The sequence below is a fragment of the Pomacea canaliculata genome, linkage group LG12 (genome assembly GCF_003073045.1).
Source record: "Pomacea canaliculata isolate SZHN2017 linkage group LG12, ASM307304v1, whole genome shotgun sequence".
Taxonomy (NCBI): Eukaryota; Metazoa; Mollusca; class Gastropoda; order Architaenioglossa; family Ampullariidae; genus Pomacea; species Pomacea canaliculata.
The window spans coordinates 1,802,947-1,820,319 of NC_037601.1; the positions used below are offsets into that span (position 1 = coordinate 1,802,947).

Here is a 17,373-nt window from a genome sequence, read left to right on the forward strand (position 1 = left end):
TATACATGACCTGCACGCTACTGTATACATGACTTTCACCACTAACTGCATGCACAAACTCAAGCACATGCATACACTGATGCTCACTCCCACACTTGCACTACACACAGTACTCAGAGTTCAAGGAGACATTTAGCATTCAGCCTTAACTAGTGCCAAGATGGAGTTCATCAAGGCAGATGTTTCAGAATAAAGCTTTCTCATGTGGGATGATCTGGTCTGGACATGTCTGTACCTGACCCCAGAGGGCATGTAACAAAATAAGCCATTGGTCATAAGCCCTGCTGCCATACTAGATTGTGATCGAGAATGTCAATACACTCTCTGGTAAAACTGGATCAGATGTCCCTCTAAGGCGAAACTTCTGCTGGTGCAGAAAGTAAAATCATTACTGGGCTTTCTTGATGATTGACAATACATTGTTTTTCCAGCTGAGGTCATTTGAGAAGGTTGTTCCCAGGAACCTGAAATGGTCAATCTACTTTATGGCCTCACTGTTGAAATAAGAGGTTTCACGGTCCTACATGAATCAACTACCATTTCCTTGGCCTTAGAGCATGTGCATGTACAACATGCTGATATTGCTAAATGTTTGTCAATAGTTTATGGCAAGCAGTCAGCAAAATGACCATAAAATATGAGATTAGCTTATTTTCTGTGTACTTGGCCACTGTTAAGTCTGTTATTTGATTTCTCTTAATGCTGGTATATCAAAAGCACACCATGTTTCATCATTTATTCTTTCAAGTTGACCTAGCTGTAGATTTAGTTCCTAATTTTTTAGAGGTAAGATAAGGCAGCAAGGGAGAGGAGATGGGACACCACCCTCACAAAAACTGATCCCCAGATAAGTCTCTACTGTCTCACTCTCCTACAGCCTAAGCTCACAGGATGACTTTACAATATTTTTAATGACCCTTTCAACCTTCATGACCACATTGGTCACTTTCTACAGATAAATTTCTGCTGAACACACTGATCTGAACTTTTTGGGTCACAGCCACAGTAAACAATGATCTTACTATACTAGTTTACTATAGGTGATGCTTGAGGCTAATGCATTAAGTAGAGCAAACTGGATGACATAATATTGTAGTCTGGCTTCAGTATGCTTGAGGTAAAGTGACAGACAAGAATAGACAATAGCAGAAGTTCACAGTAATTTTCACAATACTCATGGTAAAAGTAAAACTATTTAATTAAACTGAAAGGAGGGTAGATACAGAATTTATAGCTACTTTTAACTTTTTTAAACTACCCTCATATTATGTTGGACAATTTTTTATGATGGCACTGTTTGAACTTTAGATGTAATCACTCATAACAAACAGTCATCTCTAATCTGCACTGACAAACAATTACAGCAGCTTGAGTAAGGGTTATCTTACACAACACAACAGCTCTGTCACTGGTATGACAAGCTGGGCTGTCATCAATGAACTGCTGAGAAAGAAGCTAGCCCTTCCTCAACATAATACAGGTTACATTGATATGTAAATGCCTACACATATCAAATGCCTACAAGCATATGGGACAATTTACTTGTACCTTTACATTCTTTTACCCCTTTAAAAACAGTTTTTAAGTTCCCTGTTCGTCATTACATGAGAAACAGAACACAGGAAAATCCTTCAACCTAAAAATCTCTTACATAACTTAAACCCATTCCTTTTGAAGTCTGTTTTAACACTCCACCTTCTGATATCATGCATGCACACACACACGCTCACCCTATCAGTTGCACAGGAGACTCCTACAGCTTCAAGACTTCTGAAATTTCTTTCAGTTCTTCATACCCTACATTTGCATACTGATCAAGGTGTGTCAAGATTTCTTTTAGAAGAAGAGTCTTTTTTGGAGCAGGTGGTCAAGCCAGTTGATAAGCAATAGTCATACGTTTGGCCTGGGCACTGATAGCAGGCTGTTCTTGATAATCTTCCTGCTGCCGCCTTTGGACCTGTTCAATGTCTCCTTCATCAATGCCACTGGATGTTATGATAAAATTGTGCAGGACACATGCAGCCAAAATGATAACTGGCATCATGTCTACTGCTAGCATTTCAAGATATCTCAGTCGATGAAACTTGCCTTTAAGTAGACCTATAGCTCTCTCAACTTCTACATGTGTTGACAAGAGTGCTTCATTGAACTTTCTTTGAACTGTGCTAAGATGACCATTGTCTCTGAAGGGCACCATGAGGTAGTTGGTCAGGGGGTAGGCTGAGTCACCTAGGAGATGAAACCTCCTTGGCAATCCATTCCGGTCAAGCTTACGACCCAGAGTACTGCTACAAAAGACTTGGGCATCATGAACTGAACCTGGCCACCCTGTGTAGACATCCAAGAACAGAAGTCTTTGGTTACATACCACTTGCAGCTGGATGCTTGTGTTGCCAGTTCCATTCACATAGGAGCATCTTTTTTCATTTGGGTCTGGAATATGAATGTCTGTGGCATCAATGACACCAATCACATCTGGAAACCCGCACCTATGGAAACATAGGAGAAGCCATTTCTCTGTCATTCTGATCAACATTATTTACTCACCATTACACCAATGGCTAATTGCAAATAAGATAGGAGTGATTTTTAAAAGCAGCATGATGATGAAAGGAATCTTTTGTAAAGTGCAATACATCATTAGTAAATATAAATAGCTAAAAAGACTTTCAAAAGCAACCAACATGGCTCATTTAAAGAAAAGCTAGATCTAAATATTTACAATGGGGATAAATATATATACACAGGCATATGTGTGTTAGGTATAAACAGATCTAAATGTAGCATAGTGGTACATAAAAGATTAGATCATGCTTTAGATTAGATTGTCAATGTAAGGTTTGTGGGGTCTATGAGTAGCTTACTTTTCTTGAAATTCCTGTGCCGAGCATTCCATTTGTGTCACATCTGGCCACTTGATGCATTGCTGCTGTTGGCCAACTAGTGCACTGCATACAGTGTGAAGGACTCGATGCATCGAACCTTTGCTCATATTGAAACGATCCCCAATAATGCGAAATGTTTCTGTGCTGCCAAGATACCACAGTGTTGCTAGCACTTTCCTTTCAACTGAAATCTTTCTTTCTTTAGGAAGTGATGGTGCTATCCAGCTACATAAATCCTGAAAAATAGTCCATAAAACCTTGATTAATAATAATACTAAAAAAGCAAAAAAAAAAAAAATTTGTGAAGCACATACTCACACTCCTAAGGAGCATGCTCTTAGTGCTTAAGAACAAGAACGAAACATGGACAGCATACGAGAGACAGGAAAAGAAACAAATAACATATGAGCAATAAAAAAATAAACAACTGTACTAAACAAAGAATAAAACCAAATACAGAAAACTAAAAGAGGAACCAAATAACGAGAACAAGAGCTGAGAGTAACGTGATATTGCAAAAAGAAGAGTGTGAAAAAGGACCAGCACTATGGAACGTTGTTAGGAGTAAATACTATATAACTCGATTAACAGGCTGCTCACTAAAGCTACATCGAGGGTCAGTCATTCCACCCAGCCATATTGACCTTTCCCAAAACTAAAAGTCAAATTAACAAAGCATGCTCCTAAATGAATGCGTGAGAAGCGACAGGTTTGATGTTAACTAAATGTCTGCATATACACTTAATTCAAACCTCCAAAGTAGAGACTAAATAACAACAAAGGTTTTTTTGTTAAAAAATTATTTAGGAGACAATCTCATTTATATACCATTGTGAGATTTGTTCCCTGTCTGTATATTGCCAAGCATTTCTGTTTAGTGACATGGTGTCTCAACTTGTTCAAACAATAAATGGTTCTGTTGTTAACATAATGTTTACAACAACTTGTGTCACTTGTGATCTTTGATTAGACTTTCCAGATTGGGATGAGTATTCTTAAGTAGAATAATAGGATCATGGTGTGATCAATTTGACTCAAACTAATGGTCTATAATGCTATACTGACCCTATTATCAGTTGTTGTTTTCTTTTTTAGTCATGTTAATTGTTAGTTCTAGGGATGACTTTACCACCAACTCATGGTTCCAAAGGGATCTCTGCTGGACAGCCACTTTCGATGTATTGTATTTTTTATTCTTTTTTTCCCTTTAACTTTCTCTGCTCTTCCCTGCAGGTTATATAATCATGAAGTAATTTAATTTGGTTATTTTGTTGCAGAGCCTAATTATTTGTTCCGTTTCATTTTAAAACTCATCGATCATTAGCACAGTGATGTTCCTTTGAGATAAAAAGAAAATCGTGTAAACCTCGCGTGAATTGTAAACCTTGCGTCTCTTGTAAATGCACTAGCATTTTTACTGAGGCTGAAAAATAAACTTGTCGCAGGCTCTGAAACTGTATTTACTGAAAAAGGCTGCCTTCATTTAAGGTACTGTTTATAAAGCGCCATTAAATAAACTTTCTAGAATGATAAAAGCTTTTACTTCAAAATCTGAACGCTTCATCCGAAAATGTTGCTTGAATTCCATGTCTGCGTAACCCGGCACAGTCCTTTCCACAAAACCTGTTGTTCTGTCTGCCGTTTGTTTTGGCATAGAATACATCGTACAAGCCATTGCAGCTATTGCTGAACTGGTTGTAGCAATGATATCTGCAATTTGAAATGTCTCATCATTAGCAAGTTCTTCCAAAACAAGTGCTAAGAGTCGCTTTCTTGCCGCGTTACTCCTAATTGCCGCCATTTTGTCCCTTGTTGACGCAAACGTTTTCGAAAGAAAACACTTCCGGGGCGCCAGCAGCAACGCAGACGCTGACGCACTGTCGAGGCAATATGAATCGTTGAGCCATATGAATCGTTGAAGCGAGGCATGCTCATGCGTAGAAACTATGGATCTTCTAGTGTTGTTGAATGAATTAGCAGACATTTTCGTGGTATTTTTCTAAATCAAAACCAATAATAAAGCGTGAGTTGTATGTGTTTAGCTTTTTCATGTTGTTTTTATTTAAATTTGACCTGTATTTACTCTTTAGCAGACGATCAAACACCCACTCGCGCAGGGATATCAAACAAAAATAGTCCACTATCCACATCACTTGCAAGCTATAATAATTTGAACCTAAACGTTTCATTTGTTTATCAACTGTTAAATTTAACTTTTTAGTATTTTATTTCTTGTTAGGTTCAGTACATTCTCTTCGAATGCCTCGCTTCAACGATTCATATGGCTCAACGATTCATATTGCTACACCGGAGCATCAAATCGAGGCAGAGTCCGTCACTGAGATCAGTTTTTGAATGTGAAACAGGTCTAGGTGAAACAAATGATGCGATTTCATATTACTTTCGTTTCTTTGGTTTGTTTCTCTGCCTTCCTGCACAGCAGGTTTCAGCTGCAGGTAAAGCTTAATTATTTCAGGACATGGGTATAAATTATGAGGGAACATTTGTATTTTGGACCGAGTTCCAGGGCGGCGCTCCGTTTCTTGGTGTAAGACTGACTGAATTAGAAATGTACTGTTGGATAATTTGACGAGTGAGGGGGGTGGTGGTGGTGATTTTCCTGTTTGAGTCAGTTTTGAGAAAAGCTCTAGGTGGTAGTCTTTATTTTGCTTTCTGTGTGTACGACCTGTTGCCATCTATCCACCAAGAGAGAGGATAAGTAAGAGCCAAAATAAAAAGAAAAGAAACTTTACGGCAAAGTCGACAGCGGGCTATTTTAGTAAAGAAAGACGAGAAGCCCATGGACAAATCGTTGTCTTTTGTGTTCGAATGCGCGTGAACACCGTGTGTGAGGCGGTGACGTCAGTGTGTGACGTGGTCGTGACAGGTATGGACCTATGTTATTAGAACGGACATTGTGGTATTTGTGGGATTCCAGACACTGTTCATTATACTGTATATACAGCTATAGGACCTTGGGTTGTTGGAGATGAACATCATATTGTCTTTAGGCTCTAGTCGGTTCTCTAATTTGTCAAGATTTTGACATCGTTGTTGACATAAGATTTATCACTCTGTGGACCAGGGTACTACAAATTTGATCCCTTAGTGTCCTTTTCCTTATTTGCTAGCCACTCTATGTTGAAGTAGTGATGTAAATCCTAGCGCACGTGTCATAATGTGTGTACTAAAAGGGTTAAAGTGTAATGGTGGCTCGATCAGCAGCTCTCACATTCTGTCGTAGACTCACCTTTAAATTCACCTTTAAAAAAATCCGCACCATACCAATCAGTCTAGTTTTAGACCCGAACACTCTTGCATTACTCACAGCACTAACATCTAGAGACTTTGCAAAAGCATTTGATGTAAGTGGTCATGATCCGCTCATACAAACGTTAGACCTTTACAAGCTCTGTAATTCCAACATCCAGCTCCTCAAATCCTCTCTCTCGTCTAAACACAAAGAGTCGCAGTTCAAGACCAGATGTCGAATCCCATTGAAGTAAAATTTGATGTACCACATGGCTCAATCATAGGTTCTCTTCTATTCTCTATCTTCACCTTCATTTCTCTTTTCTCTCTCACACAAGACACACACACGCGCGCACTTTCTCGTTATACCCACGTGCACCGAAGACACTCTTGGCTGAGTCACTGCAGGCAACTGACGGAAAGTCGCGGGCTGTTTGATGGAAATATTTTTTTTTATTTCATTCTCTGTAAAAAGAAAATATCGTGATAGCTTTTCCCAGTCTCGTCTTCAGCTAGTATTATCGTAAAACATCGTTAATTCCTCAGTATCTCGCTGACCAGTGCCATCATAACACACGAAAATGAGTGATAAAGGTTGTAGCTGAACAGCGTATTTAGTGACATACATGGAGTGGTCAAATGTCTGTTTACGGAATATGCGTGGATCTGAAAGTGTGCCCTCCCTCACGCAAGAAAATGTCGTCTTACAGACAACGCCAGTAGTCCCCAGAAGACGGTCATTCCAAAATTGTTTAAACACAGGCAGCACTGAAGAGGATAAAACATCCAACAACACTTACGATGTGTATAATAAAATATCAGAGAGTAAAATTCTGACCGGAGGTACATTGGTTAGTGCTCCATTTAAATTTCTAACAGGAATTTTTTCTGTATCAGTCTGAAGAGCCTGCACTTTCACTGCTGACAGGAAGTGACGTAGCGTACAATCATTGTGCACCTTCTGGGTTGCATTTGGCGAAGCAATGGCAGGACGTGCAATCCGGATAATAGTCTGCGTGCAGTGCATCATAATTTTCGCATTACTCAACCCATTTTCTCGAAATATCCTGACCAGCTACAGGCCAGATATCATGTACATTATACAGCTTTTCAACACCCTTAAGCCAGCATTTTCTGAAGCCAACGCCTACAATGAAATCCTCGTCCCGTATGCGCTGAAAGGTCGAGCTCAAGACGAAGTCGTGTTCACGCATGCGCACCAGTGGGTAAACTCAACCGAGCGCAAGGCTCGCTGCTTCCGCTTTCTCCCCCTGATGACCGTCTTCGACAAGGCGCGGCTGCTGTGCACGTGGCGTGTGTTTGACAACGCTGTCCGTGCTGCCAACCTGTCTTACTTTCTGGTGGAGGGCAGCCTGCTGGGAGCCTATCGCCATCGTGGCATGATTCCCTGGATGACGACATCGACGTTGCCATGGACGTTCGGAAGATGGAGAAGATCCACCAAGTGTTGTCCTGTATCCCTGGCTACTCCCTCCGCATTTTTACTAAAGTTCACTGGAAATTCTTCTCCAGCAGTACCTACAGCATTCCCAACGTCTGTCCTGAAAACTTCACCGTCCCAACTGCCAGCGGCCGCAATTACAACGGCTGCGTCCCTAGCATTGTCGATAACAACGACACCAGCATCCGTTACCCTTTCATCGACGTCTTCATGTACACCAGTGACAGCTCATACACCAGGTCTTTGTGCGACTACGTGAAAGTAGCCCATGGTGTGAGAAATACCGTTGTCTATCCTTTGACAACGACGTCCTTCGAAGGATTCACTGCCCCCGTGCCCAGACAGACCAAGGAGGTCCTTGCTCACGTATATGATCTTGATACATGTTTCCACAACCACCGGATAGGTCGCGGAATGTCCAGCAGTAAAATATCTCGAGTAAAATGTCGAGAGTTAAAAGACATGTATCCTGCGTACAATGTGGTGTGAACTAAGCCAGCCTCTCTGTAGGAAACTATACAGTCGTAACTTTTTACCTTTGCACAGACGCTGTGGTGCTTTTGGTTTCTTGATATCTGTTGTTGTGTAGAGTATGAATTGCTGACTAGAGTTAGGTCACAACAGTGATGTTTCACTGAGACAAGGGGCTCTGTACCCTGTGACTACTGCAGTCGTCTTCGGAAAGTCACAGGTGCGTTTAACTGCAGCTTGCTCCGGACGATGAGTGGGAAAACTCCCTTTGCTTACACAAAAGGATAGACACTTTGTTTTGTGTGACACGTCAAAGATGGCATATGACACGTCTGATGACAGTCCAATTCTTGACCTCCAGAATCTACAGAGCCGTTGCACGCTGATTGGGAGACTTCCTGACTAGTCACACTCAGTCAAGCTGATGTCAATAATAAGTCATCAGATCCACTTGCTCTTTCATTCGGAATTGGTCCATTCCTTTTTACTATGCACACCAAACCACTGTTTTCACTTATTACCTAACAGTCATGCAGTTTCCAACCCGTCATTTTGTGATGACCTACACTTGTGCCTGCCCCCATGCCGAAAATAATATGAGTTTACAACACGAGTAAAGGTGCTGTGTCACAGATGTGAAGTCTTGCATGATTATTATTGAAATCGGTCGTTCCAGCTAGACAACTCCTCTCCTCGTCTGATGATCGTCTTTTTACTTTTCCTGTCAACATATGGCCACAGGATGTTTAGCTATTGTACAGTCAAACAATGCAACTCTCTCCCTTTCCATATCCGCCACCTACCCGCTATTGAATTCTTTACACGTGCACTGAAAACACACCTCTTCCGTAAACATGACTCCTTACACCAGTGGTTCTCAACCTTTTACTTGTGACGCCCTCCTGACGAACAAAGGTACGTCCGCCCCCACCCCTTAGCCAGCAATGTAAGCTAATTTCACTAATACTGGTATAAGAAACTTTAAAAAAAAATGACCACCTTAGCGCCCAACCGTTTGAGAACCGCGGCCTTACACCCTTTCCCATTGCTAGTCCTTTATCACACCCTTCCTTTTGCAATATCATGTTGCTCTCAGCTCGTGTTCTTGTTATTTGGTTCCTTTTTGTGTTTTCTGTATTTGATTTTATTCTTCGTTTGGTATGGTTTTTTATTGTTTATATATAGTTCATATGTTTGTTTTCCTGTCACTCGTATGATGTCCATGTTTCGTTCTTTTACATAAGCGCCAAGAGTATATACTCCTTTGTAGTGAGAGTTTTACAAATTTTGTATTATTAATTATTAGTAATTTATTATTATTATTATTATTATTTATTATTATTATTATTATTATTATTATTATTATTAAAGGCTCCTTTTTTTACATAAAGGGCCGAGAATTAATTCCCACATTATTTAATCAAGCTAATTTATATTAACTGAACAATAGATGAGATGATGATGATAATGATGATGATAACTGACTGGCACACGACATTGTCCCGCGACGAGAGATTCGAATGGGAGAGCACTCGTATTTTATATCACTTATTTCCCTTTACACAAATTCAGGAGGTCGCGGGCTGATGGCTGTCAAATTCCTTTGCGCGTCATGACGTGATGCAGTTCATAAGAGGCGTCACATGGTCACATGACTTCCATAGATCTAAAACCACATAATTCGAACTGGAAAACTGCAGTCAAATCAATATCAAAACACAATTTATTGATTCCTGGATATCTTCTCAAGTAGTTGGTAAGTATGCCACGCTCTTATGTATTATCTACAAATGGTGCTTTCAAAGTTTTTAAGGACTGTTACATGACAAAAGCACATTTCAGTAACCGGGCAAAGTCATGAAGCGTCAAACTCTCCGATATGCCCCAAAGCCGCCATTGTACTGGCATTGACCAAAGTTCTCGAATGTTCCGAACAATCGCCTCAAACCATTGTTTTCTTGTGGCCTTAATAATAATGTGAGAAATATAGCGAAAATCTCAGCCAAAGGCACACGCACTGCGGCGAACAATATCATGAAATAGTCACACAGATGTAGAAATGTAACAATGCGAAGACTCAATGCATTCCGTCAGTAAAGGGTGATCACTGCACGTTTAACGGTAACGACTCCACAGAATGTATAGAAATACATAAATGTAGTCACTGTGTTTGGTTTAATGCATAGGTGGTCCTTTGGCTGCCTTAAAAAATCTTAAATGTTTCCAATGTAATATTTTATAATTTTGAAATGACCTTTTTCTTGATAGGAAATGAGCAAAAGATTCGAAGCTAAGGTACGTCCCTCGTTTCTGGTTTTATGTACAGCCTGGGGGAAAAAAGAAATAAAACCTGACGGCTGTGTTTATTTTCCATGCTTGTATTTACTTTGCATGTTTTGCTCAAAAAAGCATTTAATGTTTCTTTTTTTACTTCTTTGTGACAGTTTTATTATGTTAGTCTTATTTTCTACTCTGCTTCTCTTCCATATAGCAGAGTTTTAAAGTTTAATAGTAGGTTTTTTTTAATAAATGTTTTACAAAGGTTTAAGCAAAAACCTTTCATAATGTTAAATTTTAAACCACGCATACTCTCTGAAGTTCTACTTCAAACATGGCAAGAATGACATACACAGATTTTCATTTCCTTTTCATTAATACATATTTAATGTCATTGAGCATAAACCCAGGAAACATTTACATCATAATTAATCTCACATGTACAACAAATGGTGACCATTTATGATAAAGCTTCTGTACAGCTTCTACAGATAACAAAATGGGAAAATTGGGATTTTGAGATTAAAGGGCTACAAAGTCTTACACTATACATATCGTTTCCGTTCTATGGTGCTTCTGCTTGTTCCCCATGTCTTTCTGTTTTCTATTTTTAAGTTAGTATCACCCATAGAAGCACAATTCTGACAAGAGCTAAAAATAAATTTAAACTGTGGAGCTAGCAACATCTCGGCAGGAGCCGATCTTCTGTAGAAGTTGAAAGTATTGGCGGTCCCTCATAAGCATACTAGGCGAGCTTGTATATCAGCCCTGCTGATGCGTGCGAGAACAGTGCCGATGCATAAGACCGCGAAAAGTGACCCACCCGCGAGGTATAGAGGTATAGGTATAGAGGGCAGAGCTGAGAGCAAGGACAGGGGAGAAAACTGCGAAGTGAAAGCGCGAGACAAGTGACGTAGCTGTGACTGTGGATTTAGCCTGCATTAGAGAGTTGTGCAACTGTTGACAGGTTCCTGCCTTTCTGATTTGAGTGCTGGACTGTTGTGGTCACTGTTCAACCCCCTTCACACACCACCACTTCGTTACATATATTATTGTCAACGCTATAGATATATATTTTTTACACATACTTTAACCAAAAAAGAGAGGTGCTGATCTAAGTGTGTATTTTTGTATAATATGAATTGACATTTCTTTGGATCTGCAAATCATTAGAAGACAGGAAACGTATCTAGCTGTCACAAGTATGCCACACATCATATGCAAGAAAGGGTGTCTTTTTGAAGTTATAAAATACATTGTGAATAATGGCATGCACTGCTTTACCACACAGTATCAATTTTACATGAAAAAATGAGTTAACTATCTCTTCACTGAGATGTTATTAGTCATGAGGCTGTAATATTTCATAAATATTGAATATTAAATAATAAATATTAAATACTAAAAATACTAAATATTAATAAATTATTTGCAGGCAAATGCAGCAAGACGGCCAACGGTCCGTCAAGATGCGGGTCGCCACACTGGAAATCCGGCCGCGATTCGAGGTCGAGGACGCCAAGCAGCAAGGAGAACGCAAGGACGACCGTTAGCAGCTGCAGGGCGCGGACGTCCTGCGCAAGTGCGCCAACGAGGGCGGCCGAGAGCAGCTGCAGGGCGCGGACGTCCTGCGCAAGTGCGCCAACGAGGGCGGCCGACAGCAGCTGCAGGGCGCGGACGTCCTGCGCAAGTGCGCCAACGAGGGCGGCCGACAGCAGCTGCAGGGCGCGGACGTCCTGCGCAAGTGCGCCAACGAGGGCGGCCGACAGCAGCTCGCCACAAGGGCGTCCAAGAGTCCACCATTTCCGATTAAGGAATAGATTGTAGCACCCGGGGTATTTGTGGTGTCAACAATAGTGTGATTAGCTACCCATGGCTGCCACGTGGGGGAGTAGGTCTAGCCTGGTCAGCACTGTGTTGTCTGCAGTAGTTTATTCACACTTTGCCCGGTACAAAGTATTTACAATGTACAAACAATATAAACAATATTCTTGTGTATATTCTGTTGATACAGTAAATATTACGTGTAATGTTCTGCAATAAATTGGGAAGTTATTTCCTTTACAATTATATAGTGGTGTGGTGTGTGTGTGTGCATGCGTGTGTGTGCGTGTGTGTGTGTGTGTGTAGACAGTATGCATTGTCGCAAACCTGGGGCGAGGTCCGTAGATTTGGTAGGGGGTACGATTTCTATTACCGGTCCAACACACCGTCTATACCCCCACCAAATCCCATCGACACTTACCGCGTGCTACCACACTAAATTGCTTATTAAATATCAACTTTTAGTTAGCTCGAGCCCCCAAGCACACATACCCCAATGAAAACACGAGGCAATTTAGTGTATTAAGAGAACGTTAATTATCAGTGGCGTAGGAACCAGGGGGGCAGCATGAAAAAAGGAAAATACAGGGGGGGGGGGCAGGAATATCCTTTTGCCCCCCCCCCCCCCAATATTTGAGACGTAATTCCTCACAAAGAGCAAAGAACTGAAGAAAGGTAGGGGAACGTAGAGAGGAGACGGTCATCACTGTCACAAAAGCGGGCCCTGAGGCAAGTGGAGGCTCTAACACCTCTGACGATCAGATCGGGGACAGTCTGTTGGTCTTGTTTGCCATGCTAATTGCAGGCTGTGTTGAAGCCTCAGCGAAGAAAGCAGCAGGACAGTACATCGGTACATCGAGTGTCGTCTCCCTCCCCCCATAAAACATAAAACATCCCCCACCCACTCGCTGTCACCCTAAAATTATCTGCTATCGCTTACAACCAAAGGGCCCGCACTGGCCATCGGGAACACAAAGCCAGTAACGAATAAGTTGCCTACCAATACCCCAGTCTTGCCAATCAGACAGGAACCCTTACATTTTGTGAAAAGCTAGCGAAGCACGAGGACTTCCATCTTACTAGACACCAACGGTTTAGTGCGAATTGACGGCTTTGACTTCACCTAAGTAAGGCAAAGACTGTGAGTCCCTATATTGGTAGTTTTCTTTAGAGACAGAGAGACTGGTATTATTGCTATCTACGACTCAGGGGGAAGTGCATAAGTAACGTTTCTAAAACTACACAAGGGCACTCTTTTATCATCAACGACTGTGGCTGGTACTCAACATAAGTTATCTGTGTTATACTGTTTGGTTTGTATATATGTGTCCGTGTTTTGGTAGATGGCCATAGAACGTGTCGCATCGCTGGCTCAGCACCGTCGGGTAGCGGAGCGAGGAAGGGGATGGCCCTGAACCCAGACAAAACGACAGTTCAGTCAATCGTCAGAGGTATTTCATAGGAATTAGTAGCGTCAGTGACCGTGAGAAAGATGTTAAGCGAGATCGATAAGCTTTTGAAACTGTATCTTACTATCCCAGTTACCACGGCAACTGCAGAACGCAGTTTTTCTGCCTTAAAACGAACAAAAACATACCTGAGAAGTTCCATGACACAAACGCGCTTGAATAACTGCCTCATTATGCATGTATTTAAAGAGAGGGTTGATCTGCTTAATCTGGACGAGATTGCAATGGAGTTCATTAATAGAAATCACCGAAGACGCAGTTTTTTTGGCACACTGACTTGCCAACCTTGATTAATATGATTAAATGATTATAACGTTTATCACATTTCTTGTGAATGCGTTAGCCGGGGAATCATTCTTTAATTTGTTTTTTCTTATTTAATGCTGCTTTGCCTTTTAACAATAAAGCAGCGTGTTGTGATGCTACCGCTGTGTACGTGAGTGCGTGCAGTACCCCCCCCCATCCTTTTTTACGTAATGTGCGAGTGCGAACGCCGTTCACTGTCAGCAGGGAGTTTGCCCCCCCCCCCCCCCAACGCCGAACATCTTCCTACGCCACTGATTATTATTACCAAACGACAAAGAAAGAATACACAAGAACAGGTGGATTTATATACTACGGGTTTCTCTATCCTAACTCGTTCTAAAGGTCGTCACGGTATCTAATCGTTTCCCTTACTCCTGGTCCAGATAGCTAGTGAGCCAGATGTAACCTTAAAATTAACTATCACACACCTCTCTGCTCACACACTCTCCCCGTACACTCATCACGCATACGCCACTTACTGTGTATGGTCTTAGTCTCGCAGGACACACACACACACGTAGTCACTTGTACTGTCCACTGGCTAGCGTCGTATGGAGAAATCTCTCGTCGCGCCGCAGAAGAAATATTGTTCCGAGACTTCGGTCTTCTGTTGACCGGTGCGCGACGAGAGGAGTACGAAGAAGGTGCACCTCAACAGGTCGCCAGTAGTCCTGACGACCTCCGCCTGGGACGCAGCACCGATCCTGGTGGCCGGAGCAACTTGTTGAGTTGTTATCAGGTCGAACAAAGTTGCTCTTGCGTACGTGCAGGTACGACGGTGAGGCTTAGCTCAGTTTCTAGGGTGATGTCCTTTTCTCTGTGGTTCGCTTGCCTGAAGCTTGAAGGAAGGACATGCGCCAGAGAAGACTTGAGATGTAAAAATCACTGATGTCTTCTCCCTAGAAGTTTGACGCAGAAGCCCAGCTTGCCGGTACGTGGCTATCAGATCAGACGAAGTTGCTCTCCTGCACGCCAGGGACGACTGTGTGGCTTAATTCACCTTCGAGGATGATGTCCTTTTTCGCTCAGAGGTTATTTCGTCTGAAGCTTGATGGAAGGACAACTGCACACAAAGACTTGAGATGTGAAAGTCCCGGATGTCTTCCCCTCAGAGGCTTTGGCACAAAAGCCCAGGTTGTCGTCTAGATCTTTCTTTTTAGTCGAAACGCTCAGCTTGCAACTCTCGATCTTTTTTTCCAGTTCCGTTCGTTGGCCAGTCATGCCACCTGACACACCACAACCAATCACGCCTCACATCCACCACGAGCCTAAGCTCCCACCCGCACCCGCGTAAATGACGCAATTTCTCTCTCTAGAAATGACGTCATATCTAGAGTAAACTAGATGTGCAAACACACACTACAGCCCTATCTCCACTCTTTCACGACACTACGCATGAGCATCGCTTCAACATCGAGTCTTGCTCAACAGTCTAGCTACACCGCCCCTAAATAATGATGGACTAGTCACTATAGCACTATACTCTGATGACAGCCAAACGTAAAGGTTTTATATATTGTTTTTAAATACATCTTGGATTGGATTACTATTATCCCAGATAGCATGGAAACGTTTTAAAAATGCTTACGCAAAATGTTTTAATAATGTTTAAATGTTCATAAAACATTCCTTTTACATGTTTTAGAATGTTTTATCCAAAACTTAAACCTTATTGCTGTATTAGGGGTTCGCTACTCACTGATTTTCCACTTGTTCGTAGACTCACGCTGTCTCCTCCGTTACTTTCCTCGTCATTTCGTCATCCATACACGCATTCTGAAAACTTTCAGCACTCAAGCTCTTTCGTCATTCACCTGGTCTGATCTGGACAGGTGATGGTAGCTGTACAAAGCCTTGATATTGGTGTTCATCTGTTATGTTGACTTTGTTTTCTTGTTCGTATCTCTGTGTTCGTCCTTGGCTGTACCACAGTGGTACAGATGAATAATGCACTTCTGTGTATCTTTACCTTTTATAGGGAAGATCGATCGGTCGTTAGAGGGGACCTATATATATATAGCTGGTTCTCTACTTCTGCAGGCAATCGTTTCTGGTGTTGTCCTTGCAGTACCTGTCTCTTTCACGAAGCTTTGGCTTTTGAACCTTCCTGAAGATAGTTGTCTTTGTTTGGAATTGTACTGTTTGTACATGGTGGATTGTACTGTTACATTATAGTGTCTTGCACTCTCTTCTCTTGCTAGGAGGGGGCATTGCTGTATATCTGCTGCATTGTTTCCAATGGTGTAGGAAGATGGTTTTGTGGAGGGGCGGGAGCAAACTCGAGACAGCGTACAACATTCACATTCTTGTCTGCTCAGTATCTTTTTTTTTTTTAACGGGGGTGGCTGCCCCCTTGTTCCCACACCGCTGGTTTCTGCTGGCAATGTTCTCGTGGCTCGTGGTACCAGTGATTATTCTCAGTGCATGGTTCTGGACTTTGTCCACTGTCTACTGTTGTGTCTTAGTTGCTATCATCCAAGCGCTCAGCCCATATTCACAAGAGTACACAAAAGCCGTTAGTGGATGAAGATGTATGTCATAGCACAGATCCATCGCACCAGACAACTGCACGTTCTTTCAACAAAAAACAAAATAATTGCAGGAGGCTGTCCAATTCCTGTTAATTTCGTTATCGAGAGGCTCAGGACCTAAGAAACTACAACACAAATATATACTTATTCATAACAATTTGTCTCAACACAGCGCTCTAAAGGCGACGATCGACAATCTAGACGACTTATGCAATGTAGACATCCGGAGCACTTTCCAACGTCTGTGATCTCAGCATAGTCAAATCTTGCGATTAAAGTACAAAGATTTTACACTCTTTCCACCCTCTCATACTGTTTTGCAGTAAGGTTCCAGTTCTTATGTTACAGTTCAATTATCTGTTTTCAAACCGTTCTAGCAATCATTGTATACGTTACTCATTTTTTGAGATACGATCCTTAAGAATCGTTGTAAACTTGTAATCACACAGTCGCCAACCCTAATTGGTGAATATCGCACAAAACGCTTATGAATTCCAAATCTCAGAGGCATTCCACGAGTATATATAGTTTCCTCAGTAGGTGTTCTGTGGTCACCCTTGCATGACCGTGTCGACTGGACGAATCGACGTAAGGTAGCTGACAGAGTGACAGTCTAGCTCCCCGTTGCGCCAAGTGGTGAAGTATCATGATCATATAGTCCCTCGAGACAAAGATTCCAAAAGCCACAGGTAACCTCTTGAAACTCTACTGGGTTCCATGTATACATTAAAACCTCAGATTCTTCTGTAGATGCGGCTACGTCCACCACTAGGGTGTAAACATGTGGGTTCCCTTGGAAGTGATGTTCTGTAGGCAGGGTACATGTGTGTGTGTGTGCCCCCATTCCCCCCCCCCCCCCGCATAATTCTTGCAATTCTCATGACTAAATGAGTACT

At 41.9% G+C, this 17,373-nt stretch overlaps 1 protein-coding gene and 1 long non-coding RNA gene across 3 annotated transcripts; one reads left to right on the forward strand and one right to left on the reverse strand.

Annotated features, from left to right (window-relative positions):
* Positions 1-1,180: 1,180 nt before the first annotated feature.
* On the reverse strand, positions 1,181-4,766 carry LOC112576647 (putative nuclease HARBI1). Of its 2 annotated transcripts, none has more exons than XM_025259256.1 (3): positions 4,663-4,766; positions 2,865-3,121; positions 1,181-2,489 (listed from the first exon to the last, which is right to left on the reverse strand). In XM_025259256.1, the coding sequence occupies exons 1-3, from the start codon at positions 4,684-4,686 to the stop codon at positions 1,868-1,870; spliced, it is 903 nt and encodes a 300-aa protein (XP_025115041.1). In that variant the 5' UTR covers positions 4,687-4,766; the 3' UTR covers positions 1,181-1,867. The 2 variants fall into 2 exon arrangements, with proteins under 2 accessions (XP_025115041.1, XP_025115040.1); XM_025259255.1 differs by having other exon boundaries at positions 4,429-4,766.
* A 4,693-nt stretch (positions 4,767-9,459) lies between these two features.
* On the forward strand, positions 9,460-12,633 carry LOC112576654. The gene is made up of 3 exons (XR_003101877.1): positions 9,460-9,826; positions 10,339-10,365; positions 11,783-12,633. It is a non-coding gene; the product is annotated as an uncharacterized LOC112576654 (long non-coding RNA).
* Positions 12,634-17,373: the final 4,740 nt, after the last annotated feature.